The sequence below is a fragment of the Coptis chinensis genome, chromosome 8 (genome assembly GCF_015680905.1).
Source record: "Coptis chinensis isolate HL-2020 chromosome 8, ASM1568090v1, whole genome shotgun sequence".
Classification (NCBI taxonomy): Eukaryota; Viridiplantae; Streptophyta; class Magnoliopsida; order Ranunculales; family Ranunculaceae; genus Coptis; species Coptis chinensis.
In genome coordinates, this window is record NC_141463.1 from 10,708,025 (window position 1) to 10,723,745 (window position 15,721).

The following is a 15,721-nucleotide window of genomic DNA, read 5'->3' on the forward strand; positions in this document are numbered from 1 at the left end:
ATGACATGTTTTGTGATTTAATGTTGAAAATATAGAGAAGATTTTGCCAAAAATTCCGTTCTTATCAATTTGGAGAATGCAATATTGCTTTAAAATTAAATGTATATTAATAGGATATTATGTGACTTAGCTCCAAACATAAAAGGGCTCCATTGGGGTGCCCATCGTAATGCATGACTACTTAACAGGAAAAATTCCCACAAATACTAGTTTTTTTCATTGTTGGGATAATGGTCTACTTCTTCACATTTACCGCACACGTAATTATTAGTAGATAATTTTGTGTACGTGCTAAAGCGTTACACATGTTAATACACGACTGTTGGTTCAAATACGCAATAAAATAACCGTAGCAAAAAGATTGAATCAATATTGTTACACTTGAATAAACTAGACAATGATATAGTTTCTTTTTCTTAATTTATCTGTCGAATTATCAAAAAATTAATCAAGTCGTGGAAATAAATAAATATAATATGTATAAAAAAAGATAGCCAAATAAATGATATATTACGCTCACGCCCCCACTGCAATGCATTATAGTAGTAACTTTAATTTCAAGTTGATTTTATAACAAAAAAATACAATTGTCAAAGTTTTGCACTTTCGTCCATAAACCAAAAATAAAATAAAAAATAAAAAGAAACATTCAATTGATACCCTAAACCTCTTTTATTTCAATTTGGTCCATCAGTTGAACCCTGCTATACCCCTCCACATAGTCCCCCAGAATGATTTGTCATAATCTTCAAGGACCACCAGCACACAAATAAATTACAGAAACCGAAAGACTTTCAGAACATATGAATGCCCTGCAGAGAAATGATTATATAGCTTTAGTAAGAGTCTATCTTGTCAAATAGTTAATTACCCATTTTTGAAATAAGAATACACATACCTCTAAGCTTATCAATTTTAAGTCCAAAGCCGAGAGGCGATGCGTACCAAATAATGTAAATTTTCTAGAGAATTTGCTCTCTCGTCTGTGGGCTCCAGAGAGCTTCCAATTTTTTTTTTGAATAATTCAAATTAAATAAAGAAATGAAGTTTTTTTTAGAAAAATGAACAAATTTGGTTGTATAAAGAAGCTTGAGATAAAGAGTAACCAACCATTCTTGGTCTTGGTCAACAACAACACTGTTTGACATTTTTATTTTTCGCGCATTTCTGGGGTGAAGTGTGAGATGGAAGAGTGTTTTGAGAGTGAAAATTTTCTAATTTGCGCCTGCTGCTACGTAAATTAGTAGATGAAAAAGTCAACTGTTCCATTGACCAAAGTCTGTCTAGCATGCCACCAATTCTTCGGTTTAAAATATTTTTCTTCCGCTAAAATCTGTCAAGCTGTCATATATTTTCAAATAAGGCGCGGTTATTCTTTGATTGCTTCACAGCCTTGAGAGTTGTTGAGAGAGAGAATTGTATTGGTTTATCGAAAAAAAAAAAAAAAAGAGAGAGAGAATTGTCCAAATGTAAAACGAGTAGCCGACATAAGGACATAATTTTGTAAAAGCAATTTCTCCAATAATTTCATGGTGTGGCCGTGTGGGTCTGTTAAAGACTCAGAAGTCTCCATTGACCACCAACTTCATCCATTTCTATGAACTTTCGACGGAAGCGTGACGCATGTTAAAGACTCAGAAGTCTCCATTTCTGTGACTTCATCCATTTCTTATCTTTGCTGAGTTTAACAGTGACGAAGCAGCAAAATTTTCAACACGGAGACTTTTTCTCCCTTGTTTCTGAACAATTTTTTTGTGCAAGTGTCCAACCAGTTATTTATTCAGTCAAATTGTATCAGTATATGCGTTAGGGGGGGAGCTCACTATTATTAATGTAGCAGGCCGGCTAATTTGGTAGTATTATCAAAAGTATCATCATATCAGGACCAGAACCAGAACCAGAACGACTTGGATGTGTAGTGAGACATATGCAAGTGTCCAACCCCATTGTTTCTGTACACGTTCAAAGTCTATTTCAATCAGACGCAAGTGTCCAACTACTTATTTATAAAGTATTTTGTGATATCTTTCTCTCATATTTATTATAAAGTATTTTGTGACATAAGGGCATAGTTTTGTAACAGCAATTTCTCGAAGTCTCCATTGACCACGAACTTCATCCATTTCTGTAACTAGGGGTGCAAGTGGATATCCAAATATTCGAATTCGTATTCGAAAAATCGGATATTATCCGAAAATTTTGGATTCGGATTCGGATTCGGATATTTTTTTTTATGTCCGAACTGGTTTGGATCTGGATTAGGATCTTGGCATATATCGCGATCCGATAATATCCGATCCGATTTAAAAAATTAATAGTTATTATATATAATTAATTTATTCATTTTTTTATTGTACAAAATATTATATAAAATCATAAACTAATAATATAAAACTATAATAACACAATAATAATAATAAATGACAAATATAATATTTATACTAGTTTTTATAGTGGTAAAATGAATTATTCAAAACAAATAAAATTTTAATTAATTTTAATTTTTGGATCGGATATTATCCGATATCTGTTTCGGATATCTGAAATCGGATTCGGATAATTTTTTTAATATCCGTCGGATTTGGATATGGGTATAAATTTTCGGATTCGGATTCGGCTTCAGATACAGCCATATCCGCATCCGAACCTATCGGTTTGCACCCCTATCTGCGACCCACAAATTTTTTGTGCAAGTGTCCAACCAGTTATTTATACAAGTGTTTGTGCGATATATTTCTCTCATTCTTATAACAAAAAATTTATCATCACCCCTTCACTACGATATGGCTGAAGTAGTTGTCTCCCCCATTGTTGATTTCATCCTTCCCAAATTAACTTCTCTGATCGGCACGGACTCTCGTCTACCCAATGATCTGAAGAATGACTTGAAGAAGGTCTCCAAAACTTTTTCTATAATTCGACTTGTCCTTGATGACGCCGAGAAGAAACAAATCAAAGACAAGTCGATTAGGAGTTGGCTAAGAATGGTTAAGGATGCTGCTTACGAAGCTGAAGATATCATAGATGATTGCGCATTGGAATTTTATTGCCCGGAGTCAGAGATTGCTGCTTACGAAGCTGAAGATATCATAGATGAGGAATTTCATTGCCCGGAGTCAGAGGTTGGCGAGAATCTAGTAAGTAACTCCATCACAACTTTTTCCATTCGTGACAATATACGAGAAAGAATTAAAGAGTTTAAAGAAAATTTTGATGAAATTGCTGCTGAGAGACACTTTTTTCTTTTGAGTTCTGGAGTTGAAGATTTTGTTCAAGACCGAGAGACTAGCTCTTTTCTAACTGTGCCAAAAATTTATGGGAGAGTTGAGGACCGAGAAAGTATCGTGAGGATACTGCAAGACAATGCGCGGAGTCAGAATTGTCTTTCCATCTGTCCCATACTTGGAATTGGTGGTTTAGGGAAAACTACCCTTGCTCAATTGATCTATAATGATGAGTGGGTTTATGGTTATTTCCACAAAAAAATTTGGATTTGTGTCTCTGATGATTTCAGTCTCAAAAGAGTTACAAAAATGATGATAGATTCTCTCTCTCCACAAGCATGTTATCTTGCCGACTTAGATCCTATGCAGGACTACCTCAGGAAATTATTAAAGAACAATAAGTTTTTGCTGGTATTGGATGATGTATGGGACCATGATCGGGAGAAGTGGAATAAAATAATTCATCTTCTCACATGTGGAGATAAAGGAAGTTCAGTCATTGTAACAACTCGTCTCCCGACAGTGGTAGAATCTATATGCTTCCAAACATTTGTAGACTCTACCACATGCATCATTAATCCAACACATGAACTCAGTTTTCTACCAAAGCATGATTGTTGGCTTCTATTCAAGCAATATGCATTCGGTATGGAGAACGATGAGATCACTCCAAACTTGAGAAAAATGGGTGAGGAGATTATAAGCAAGTGTGGAGGCGTACCTCTGGCTGTAAAAGCACTAGGAAGCCTGTTGCACTCCAGAAATGATGAATTTTGGAGATGTGTAAGAGACAGCGAACTTTGGACTCTTCAAGAACGTGGAGAGAATACCATCTTACCTGCGTTGAGATTGAGTTATAACCATTTGCCTCCAATCTTGAGGCAGTGTTTTGCCTATTGCTCCATATATCCAAAAGATTATACGATGGAGAAAGCAAAATTGATCCATCAATGGATGGCAAATGGTTTTATCCAATCAAGTGGAGGGATAGAGGTGGAAGACATCGGTGGTGAAGTTTTTAACGAGTTACTGAGGTGCTCTTTCTTCCAAGATATGTGTGAAGATGTAACTCTACAAAAAGTTACGTTTAAGATGCACGATCTCATGCATGATCTTGCATGCTCAGTTATGGCCAATGATTGTTTGTCTGTGAAAATTGGTGAGATAAGAGATGTCCCTCAGAAGACACGACATGTATCGGTGACATATGATTCGGCACCATCGCAAGCAACTCTGAACACAATTTTTAAATCCCAATCATTCTGCCGCACAATCCTTTTCCAGCACTGTGCAACCAGTTCCCTTTTAGAGCTCTTTGTATCAAGGCTTTCACAACTTGAGTACTTAAGAGTGCTGGATCTCAGCAAGTTATGGACCTTAAGTAGTTTACCATCTATTTTCGGTCGTTTAAAACACTTGAGGTATCTCAACCTCAGTAACATGAACATTGCATCATTACCCAAATCCGTCTGTAACCTAAGAAACTTGCAGATACTAGTGCTAAGCTACAACTTAAAATTAACAACTTTACCACCATCAATCGGAAACTTGAAACAGTTGAGGTGCCTTGATCTTTATCAAGTTGGAATCATGGTTTTACCTGAATCTATTTGCTGCCTAACAAATTTACAGTCCCTTAACCTACAGAAATGTCGCAATCTTAAAATGTTGCCGAAGAATTTGAGCAAAATGAGGAAGCTCAGAAAACTAGTGATTGGCAGTGAGCTTTACATTGGCATTAACATTAACGATCCAATGTTGACTCACATGCCAATGGGAATTGGTGAATTGACTTGCCTCAAGCAGTTAAGTACGTTTGTGGTAAGTCAACTTAGTGACTCTGCTGGTATCCAGGAGTTGGAAAAGCTAGACCATCTTCAAGGAGAATTAAGCATACAGGGGATCCAGAATGTGTTTGATCCAAGGGATGCTTACAAAGCCAACTTAAGGAGTAAGGAGAGCCTTTCAAATCTACACCTACGGTGGGAGCTAGATGGTGTGTCTGACGTTGAAATTGAATGCCACAACAGCAAAGAGGTGTTAGAAGCAATCCAGCCTCACTCGAATGTCGAACGTTTGTTTATTTATGAGTACCCAGGTGTGATGTTGCCTGGTTGGGTAGGGTCTTCTACCGCACTTCCAAAACTGACTCAACTCGGACTTTATAACATGCCTAACGTGGAAGGATGGTCTTCAGAATGTCTGCTATTCCCTTCTTGCCTCCAAAGGTTGCATCTTTATAATTGCCCCAAATTGAAATTACCCACGCCGCTGCCATCTTCTATTACAAGATTATCTGTGGGGAAAGGCAACGATACTTCGCTCAAGTCGGTGGAAAAACTCCCCAATCTTTCTCACCTTCGTATTACGGAATTTGATGAAGTGGAAACTCTTCCAGAGGCACCTCTACGAAACCTTACGCGTCTGCAAGTATTGGAGATCTCCAATTGCGACAAACTGAAAAGGCTTCCTACGGAACTTGAAAACCTTTCGGGATTGATTATTTGGAGATGTAGAGGTTTGGAATCTTTGACCGAGGGCTTACGAAACCTGACTTCTCTCAAGGAATTGCGGATTACTACATGTGGGAGTCTAAAATCTCTATCTGAATCATCGCTGCAACATCTAACAGCCCTCCAGATGTTGAGAATTTGGGCTTGTCCAAAATTGGAAATCATGTCGGTTGATTTTCACCACCTCATTTCCCTTCGAGATTTAGAGTTGCGTTTATTGCCTCAGTTGACATCTTTGCCAGAGGAAATACAACATGCCCGTAGACTTCAAACTCTTGATATTAGGGATTGCAAGAATTTGAGAAAGTTGCCAGAGTGGCTGCTAGAGCTTCCTGCACTAACTTTGCTTCGCGTCGTCAAATGTCATCCAGAGCTACATAGAAGATGCGAGGACTGGAGCCGGATTCCCCTCCTTCGAGTCGAGAATCGTGTTGAATTGTGAAACCATCAACACCAATGTTTAGGGTATGTTTCTTATCTCATTCTCTACAAAATTTTCTAAACTTTGATTAACTGCATAATGTTCTCTTGACTTTATTGTTAATTTTGTCACCAAAGTTAATTATATGTTAGGAATCAATCCTGGGAGTATGTTCTAACAATAACAGTTAATTTTCAACATATTGATAGTTTCATATTCTTTCTTCACATATTTTTTTTTTTGGCAATTTAATCTGTATCTGAGGCTTTAGTGCTATGGTTTTGCTCCCCCTCCCTCACTGCCTTTTTTTTTTTTTTTCCAAGTTCTGCTCTACATTTACACGGGTGCCTATACTCTGTGTCCGTGTGTGAGTGTTGATGTTACATAGGTTCTGATACTTGGTTGTGTTTTTACTTTTTCTTTTTACACCACACTTTATATCTACGTTTCACTGATTCTCTATATGTTCCTATCACATTTGCGAGCATGTTGATATTTTCCATTCATCTCACGGATTTGCTCTAATTTCATATGAGATAATTTGCTGAAGTATAAAACCTTTTGGAAGCTTTTTCTGTGTAGTGAAAACTTTGTATCTGGAACACCTGGCCTATTGAAATAATTTTCTTTCCAAGAAATTGAGAGTACCATTTAGCTAATCCGTAATCAGGTGGAATTTGTAGTTCACCAGTATTTTCTTCTTTCCTTTTTTTGTTGCAAAACTGCAAGCAATGTTTGTCTGTATTTCATGAAGTACCATCGTAGGCATTAGATCTTTACAGTACACTTGGTAGCTTTACAGCCTCACACTTCAATGCGTCTTTTATTCCTATTCTCGATTTTTATTTATTTTTTCCCCCACTTTCCTGATTCTTATATAATAATAATAATGTATTAGATCATAACTCCAGCACTATGATGGCTTTCAGGTTGGTCGAGATTGTTTTGAACAACGCCAGCTCAAGTGCCATGTCGACAATGTTTATGTACATCAACACATAAGGTATATGAAACTACGATCAAGTGTATTACATACATAAGAAAATCCTAGGTCATGCATTGTAACTTTCATTCTGTGTATTTTTCTCCTCGGATAGGAGAACTTGTTTGTGACGTCTCTCTTTTTCTGGAAATAGACACAAACAACTTGAATTGTATGTCCAGCCTTCTTTATTTTGGAAATTTTATCTCCATTATATAAATATTTGTTTTTGTTAATCTTTCAAGTTAAAAGATGTACCCTTACAATTATGTTAAACCATGAAAAACATTTGTTCTCACCTTCCCTCCCTAACTTCCTTAGAACTATGGAGTCTACGAGCTATGATGCTAATTGTTGAGGCGCTGTCAGAACGTGGTGATTAGGAGATGTCTGAGTACATAGGGTGAATGGTAAATGGCTGATGTCATCTTCTAGATTGAATTTCAAATAGATGATTTATAACGTTTGTTAGTGTCCTTAATGTGGGGGAATTTATTGAGCCATATCGTGTTATATGTAAATGCCAAAGCCAGTTTAAAGTGGGGTCTGATTTTAAAAGAACTTTTTTTTCTTCAAATTGGAGTTTGTTCAGGTCAGTTCATCTCATACATTTTCTTCTTAGAACCAGAATGTGAAGCCCTAACTAACTGGGTTTGATCATTTTTCCCTTGTGAAATAGGTAGAACTGACAGATATCTCAAGGAAGAGCATCTCCATGAAAACTGCAGTTCATAACTCTTTGCTCGAGAGCCTCTGGCTAGTATCTCTGTACCTCATTCAGATGAAACCAAAGATTTAAGTCCAAGGTAGTCACTCGTCGAGTAGGAAATTTGCAGCACCTGAACGGTGAGTATATGCCCCTTCTTGAACTTCGAAGTCGGATCCGTTCTTTGCAACCTCAGGCTCTTCCATGCTTGACATGTTGAGACAGAGGAATGTGTGACTTAACTTTGGCAAGAATTTGAGAAAGTTGCCAGAGTGGCTGCTAGAGCTTCCTACACTAACTTTGCTTTGCGTCCTCCAATGTCATCCAGATCTACATAGAAGATGCGAGGACTGGAATCGGATTCGCTTCTTCAGTGAGGACTGGAATCGGATCCGCTTCTTCAGTGTAGGTGGTAATCGTAAACGGGATGACCCCATTGCGATATGCAAAGTGTGGTGTATCTGAACAGTAGAGCAAATGGGTTATCACTTTTACCAAACTCTTCAGTTTTCACACATTTCGTAAAGTCAGCTGGAACTTGAGATTCACCAAATACGTTCCCCAGAATTCTCAGGATCTGCATAATGTTCATCCCAAGTCTCATAACAGTGGGGGTTTAGATGCTTGAGGTTGTTAACCGAGTGCCTCCCCTGTTAATTGGACACAGTTAAAAGCAGGTGAAGTCACACCTACCATTGACAGAAAGGCCACCAACACCCTCACCTTTATATTCCTCATCAATACTTTAATATACACACAACAAAAAAAAAAAAAAAAAAACAACTAGTTTGTTTCCTCTTTAGTATATTAGCATTGTAACTCTGATACTGGTTTTGATAGTTGTAGCTAATGTGTACAACTTTGCTCAGTGGTTGGATAGGTATGTGCTTAGAGTCAACCGAGTTTGAATTTTTAAGTTGCGTTGTAACTGCCGACCCAGTAAAGAATAAAATATTTATTGTTTCAGAGATCAACTAGCAACCTATTATCAGTTGCCTAGACCTGAAGGCTGAAGCTGAAACTTACAAGTTACAACACTTCGAATAATTTTGACAGCATGATTCAGAAACCAGGACCATTGGTCATGTGACTAATGAGGAGTCAAGTCCTGCTATTAATCTAGTTGCGCCTCTTTGTTAAGCAGCACAAATGTGTGTGTGTTGTCAACATACAAGCAGTCCAGTCACATATATCTTTTCATTATTTTGAAAATCTTCAGGAACTTCCGCTGAAAATTGTAATCTGCTTTATTTTGGACTTAGATTTGGATGAATATTATTTTGGACTTACGATGAATATTACGTTGCTATATTAACAGTTCTGAACTTCCGTCTTCTGAGAACCAATAAGAGTAGCGATAATAGTCATTTATGTTTAAGTCTTCCAAAAATTGAGGCCTTTCCACTAAGGGTGGAATTCGAGCTAAACAAGCCGAGCTTTACCATGCTCAAGCTCGGCTCGCTAATTACACGAGCTTTAAATTGAGCTCGAGCAAACTCATATAATAAACGGCGCGAGCTCGAGCCGAGCTTAAACGAGCCAAGCCCAAGCCGAGCTCTGAGCCCTCGGTTATTTTACACTATAAATATACTATTTAAACTAAACGAGCCGAGCTTCATCAAGCTCATTTGTTACACGAGCTTTTATTTGAGCTCGAGCTCGGCTCATATAGTAAACGAGCGAGCTCGAGCCAAGCTTAAACGAGCCAAGCCCAAGCCGAGCTCCGAGCCCTCGGCTCAAATTCCACCCTTACTTTCCACACTTCTATAAGTTACCCCTCTACATATGTCTTGCAAATAAGTTTCCATACATTCGGCCGGCTCTTCAAAATACAGAGGTTCCACTGGCTGAAAGTGGTGACGTGGGTTGCATCCTTTTTCACCATCCAAAGTACTACTTATTGAACAATAACAATAACGTTTTACGTCTGAGGTGTTTACAAATAAACCACAAAAGATCAGCTAACAGCATAAAACTATGTCAGATATGGCACCTAGCATCATAACATTTGGCAACTGATAAGAATTTTACATTGTTCCTTAATATAAAAAACTAATGGCACCAATCAAACTCTTAACAGATGTAATGTTTATAGAAAAGGTTACACTACAACTTAGTTCCCAGTAAAATTTGATGCAAAGATTTGACAGTATATGGTACAGGTAGCAATACACAGGGGTCAAGGGGCAAACTCATCGCGTGAACAACTAGCCCAACTGTTAACGTCAAGAGAAGTATTTACGCTGTTTACTTTCTACGGTGACGGTGGTGATCTTGCCTGTCATTCCTCCTAGACGAGAAATCAGAGCTCGAGTTATGATGACTACTGTCGGACCGACTCTCAGAATTGGCCGAGCTGAAACTCTGAGGAGACTGCAAAGTATTTGGTGATGCATGAGTTACAAGGCTTTTAGGACTATAACTAGGCGAATCGTCATGGACCAGAGGGTTCCACCTCCCTCTGTCTGTGCTCCTTGGTATTGGATAACCTCTCGGACTGTATGAATCACTTGCATAAGTTGGACTATAACCACCGTACCTTGGTGTATCAAATCCAAGGTTGCAGCCTGGAGGGCCATCATCTCTATACTCTCGAGAACGTCTAGGATCACTGTAGTTCCCTGTATCTGATGAACGGTTGGGAAAGAGATGTATTCAGTTTCTAGATGCATCGAAACTGAAAGTGCCTGGTGAAGATACCCAACGTATTTCATTCGCGTTCTCTGGAATTGGTGCATTTATTCCTGGGAATTCAACGCTCATCTTCTTCTTTGGCTCAGGATTGTTGCTCGCACCTAGGATTTCTCCATCTTCTCCGTCCAAAGTTTCTCAGCATAAATTGTGATCCCAGAAGGCTGGTCCTCATATTCTGGATCTAACAGATACAAATTAGAGTTATTAGGAGTGCTTTCCAGGAAGCAGAAAGCTGTAATGAATTACCATATAGTAAGAGAGAACAGTAGCTAATTACAGAGATAGATGCACTTACCAAGATAGCCTGGTGGATATCCAATTTCATGCATACTGCGTAGCCATGGAGGTGGGTCAAGCTCCTGAAGAATTACAAAATAAGGAAAACTTATTACATGGCTGGATCCACAAACAATTGAGTTTATTGTACTGAACAATGGGAAGTTGCAAACTAAAGAGCTCAGGTCTAGAAGACATCAATGCCATAGGGTAAAGCTAGAATAACAGCGGAAGAGTCTAAGACTGGGAGGCTGAGTATCTGACATATTGGTTTTGTTTTAAGGAAATGGAAGTTGTATAGCACAAAGACAAAAAATACACAATCTTATCCGCTACAATCACCATCAATTTTTATATAACAAGACAACAGACATGGCAGCATGTCCGATCTATATAGCAAAATATAGGCAATCAAGTAAAACTTCTCAAATGATGAGTCATTTCACAATTAAGGATCTTACGACAGGCAGATCTAAACAAGGACATGATAGACATTATGACATCAGAGGGCATCTAATAGTAATCCGAACTGTGATAAATTATCATAATATAATTAACATTATTTGAAATGACTCTGTGGCCCTGCATGCCAATGTGCAGACGATAACACCGCAGAACTGCATCAAACAATCTGATTGAGGTATATGGTTGTAGTCTTAAAGAACACCATAAACTTAAATGAGAGCATAAGAGAATTAATTACCCCAAGACCCAAGAGTTGCCTTGTTTCAGAACTGAGGACACCCGGCCTTATCTCATCATACTTTCCACCATGAGAACTTTGATAATACCGAGGGTGTGCTACGAGAACCAACAGTCTGGTTACGTTTGGATTGGTGCTCTTTACGAGCGTTGTCAACAGCAGCATTATCACAAGGCTTTCGACAGTCCTTTAATGAATGACTGTAGGATCCACAATTAAAACAACGAGACGCTTCCTGTGTATCCAGCCCCCTACATAAGGATCAACATAATTGCATGGAAACTAATCAATAAACAAGAATACACTGGAAACGGTACAAATGTTAAAAATTAACCAGAAAGAGACCGTCAAAAGTTAATATCTTACGGTATACCAATTTGTTCACTATCAAGCATTACTAAGGGGAGTTTGGCAGCACTGAAAAAGGTAATTTTTTTCCTAATTGAAATCATATATTAAAAAAATCATGTATGGGTAACATTGCTTTTGTGCTACATAAAAGCAGAAAAATGGAAGTGAAAAATAATTGCTATTTGCTTCCTAAAAAACGACTTTGAGAAGGATAAAATGAAAAACAGGTTCTTTTCTTCTCTCCCACTAACCAAGAGTTTCTTGTTTAGTAACCTCTTCTCACACAAATCTTGATATCTTTCTATTCTTATCTTCATCCCAGATTCCTACTTGGAAAAGACTTCCTATTCTTCTCTTCTAATTTATCTATTGGAAGAAACAACCCCCCCCCCCCCAACACACACACTTGTTCCAAGAAGAAATCAAAGAAATCATTCTCTGCAACTGGAAATTTGTTGAAAGCGGAATCCATCTCTCTTTTCCCATTTGAACAATGGAGAACGGTGATTCATCTTCACTTCTTTACCATGTCATTTCCAATAAAATAAGGTAAACAATTCTTAGAACATCAAGTTGGTGAGGTTAATTGGTTAAATGGTGGGGGTACTTTGTGATCTTAGAGAAGGAATCGGTGTCTTATTTGTTCAAGTCACTCTGTGGCTATTGTTCCATTGAGATTATTTGACTATGACCAAGGCTTGAACAAGTAACCTAATTGTTTGCCAAAATAACTTTCTAAATTTTTAACTTTTAAGTTGGCATGCCACCAAACTAACTATTATCTTTTTCACTTCTGTTTGAAGTAGAAGTCAATAGACTTTAGGTTGCCAAACTCACCATTAAATAGCCAAGCAAGAAAAAAATTACGACAAACAGAAGTTTGTTGTGGAGACCACAAATATTATAAGCATGTGTTATATCGAAAGGAGCAGGGGAAAGCACAAATTATTTGACATACAAAATATTACAGTATTGTCCAATCTCATTTATGGAGTTTAAGAAATGATAGCAATAGCAGCAAAACAACAATAAAACAACCAGTATTATCCAAAAGAAAGCGAATGCAAGAACAATTTAAGGTGCATACAAATATCGGATTCCAATAAGAGCATTGCAAAAAACTTGTGTTGGTGCACCCAATCTCGTTGGATTATCTTTGGGATTGATATGTATACCGTGTGGATTAAGACCACCCAATCTGGTTGGATTATCTTTGGGATTGATATGTATACCGTGTGGATTAAGACCGTCTTCTTTTCATGTTTCCCAAACATAGTTGTCCAAATCCCAAAAATTACTCTTCTTCTTTGACAAAAAAAAAATAAGACCCCATCACGCAATCACGCATCTTCGCTTCCCGCCAAACTTCTTCCTTGCTATTACCACCATTTTGTTGCTTCTCCTCTTCGCAACAAAATAGGAATCCAAACTAAAGGTGTGATCGATTGTGTTTTTATTTGCTGGAATAGCTGCAATTAATGTCAGTTAAGTGGTTTAATTATTGGAAAGTTTTGAATCTTTTGAAATTTCTTACTGTTGAGAGCAAAGTTGATAAATATTATCATGCGATCTCGGGTTTTGATTCAGGGCTAGCATTATACAGTGTTTAACCATTGTTTATGTCCAACAATCACTCTTCAGTCCCATAAAACCAGCTCAAGTTCTCTTCCACGTTTTAATATCTATTTTCTAAAGTTGGTTTTTCTATAATAACACAATGAGTACAGGAGAACTTCTAAGCAATAGTTGAGTCGCTCTGAAGCGAGCTATGAAGACGAGGATCGTATGTCGGTTGGTGAAGATGTTTATGCTGGACACGTGCTTGATATTCATTGGATGTGAATATTATTCCCTCACACTTATCATGCTGCTTTTAATGCCATGCAAAAAGATTCGTTATTTATTATTGCGAGGGAGTAGTATTCACATTCAATGAATACTACGCACATGTCCAGCACAAACAGAACTACCAACCGACTTCAGGTATTCGCCCTACGAGCTCGCTTCATAGTGACTCAACTCGTGGCGATCTATGCGACTTCGCTTCCAAAGTGGCGTCACCACCCGGCCCGACCTGGTACTTGTTCCACGAGCTCGCTTCAAAGTGACTTCGGGACCGGTGACGACCTCATCCGAAGTGACCTCTCCAACACTCCGCCACCCGTTCCACAACGCTGCGTAACGTCGTCATTACCGCTAACTTGATGACCGCAGCTTCAGTCACGCACCTCATTAAACCTCCATAACTCGCCATCATGGCTCGCAAATAACCTGAATACCTAAACCTGACCTGACGCGGTAGAAGAAGAAGTGCGGGCATCTTGCCTATATAAAGAGGAGGAGGAACTACGTCTGACCTAATTCATTTAAGTGACCTATATAAAGAAGAGGAAGCTGATTCCAACAATGCCTCTATCGAAAAGACATGCATTAGACTAGTACTAGCCTAGAATTGGTCAATTGGAAGTAAAGTCTAAATATGAAATTATCTCACTTGTCGAGCAGAAGCTTGTGATATCCATGAAGGTAGCAAACATAGTGTGCTGTTCAGAGCGTCATATGTGGCTCTTTTGCTTTTCCACAATCAACTACAAAAACAACATCATTGATTGTAGCAAGAACTATTTTACGGATATTTGGAGGTGCCCTCTCAAATATGAGTTTCTGCATAAATAACCATTTCAAAGTAAGAACACTGGATTTTAATGTGAATTCCAAACTAAATTAACATATAGCCATACAGTCAGCAATGAAAATCACAACTGACTGGTAATCAAAATTTAACCAATTACGCCAGTGTAGTAGCGAGTATGTAAACACAGAGTAAATTAATTAAAGAAAAGCAGCTCTATAAGGGACGAAGAAGATGATAGAGGATATGAAATAGGTAGTTAGCCCAGTGCATTAGAGCTTTTTTATATTGAGTGTTGAAATATGAGTGCAGTGGCATAAAAAGGGTAGCAATCAGGAAGTGACTTATAATTAATCAAGTCTAAAAAAGTAATTTAAGGCGGTCTACAATCTGCTCTCAACGTAATCAATGTTAGGCTAATAGCTGGTCCTCAATCTGCTTCCAGATGATTGGACCAATGGATTTCCATATTCCTGTGTGGCATCCAACCAAATCCAGTTCAGCTCCAGAATGTTGCAGAGACACCAATGTGACTGATCGTAGATGTGAACTTTGATACAAAGAAGAATTGCAGGCTTGAGGCAATAAACAGAGAAAAGAAAACAATGACAAAAAAGAAAAGCAAGCTGATTCCCAACTCGCTAAAAACTAATTATGTATCTATCACACGCACACACACACAAAACAAAGATACAATTTTGTGATAACAAATATTAAGATAAAGTTTAACTAGTAAAGGAAAATTGATTAAAGGAGTTGGTGTTACCTGTTGGGGTCCCCTAAGAGGGGATGGGCCTTAATTTGATCCCTCAAACTACTTATGTCATCCCAACCTGTAATGAAGACCAGTACAGCACCTTGTCGCTCTTTTCGACATATATGGCATAAAAACGCCTCAATTAGATTGAATCCTATGCTTTCAGGTGTCCAACATGACAAAGAATCACGTGCCCGGGAGCTGTAGTTCTCAAAGTTTGACTTATTGAGAGCATCCTGATGCAGATTATGAATTGAGTTTTTCATTTTTGGAAATGGAACATGAACAAAATGATGAACTATGGTGAAGAAGAGAATACATTGAGAAAGATGATAAAAAAAGAAACGTTTTTTTTCCTTTTTAGTATTGTTTCTACTTATTTATTATTCAACAGCCACGTGTCTAGAGATTGGTGTGAGATCTGTCTTCCAGTGGACGATTATACGCTCGTCTCCACTTGTC

At 38.0% G+C, this 15,721-nt stretch overlaps 1 protein-coding gene and 1 pseudogene across 3 annotated transcripts; one reads left to right on the forward strand and one right to left on the reverse strand.

The window, feature by feature from the left end:
- Window positions 1–2,726: 2,726 nt before the first annotated feature.
- LOC147479890 (disease resistance protein RGA2-like) lies at window positions 2,727–8,812 on the forward strand. Of its 2 annotated transcripts, none has more exons than XM_086581480.1 (3): window positions 2,727–6,202; window positions 7,088–7,161; window positions 7,820–8,812. In XM_086581480.1, exon 1 carries the CDS (start codon window positions 2,784–2,786, stop codon window positions 6,177–6,179), a length of 3,396 nt encoding a protein of 1,131 aa, XP_086437606.1. In that variant the 5' UTR covers window positions 2,727–2,783; the 3' UTR covers window positions 6,180–6,202; window positions 7,088–7,161; window positions 7,820–8,812. The 2 variants fall into 2 exon arrangements, with proteins under 2 accessions (XP_086437606.1, XP_086437607.1); XM_086581481.1 differs by lacking the exon at window positions 7,820–8,812 and adding an exon at window positions 7,462–7,707.
- Window positions 8,813–9,801: 989 nt separating this feature from the next.
- LOC147479891 (uncharacterized) lies at window positions 9,802–15,672 on the reverse strand (annotated as a pseudogene). Its single transcript, XR_015206980.1, has 4 exons — window positions 15,269–15,672; window positions 11,520–11,770; window positions 10,836–10,899; window positions 9,802–10,721 (listed from the first exon to the last, which is right to left on the reverse strand). The product of XR_015206980.1 is annotated as an uncharacterized LOC147479891 (transcript).
- Window positions 15,673–15,721: the final 49 nt, after the last annotated feature.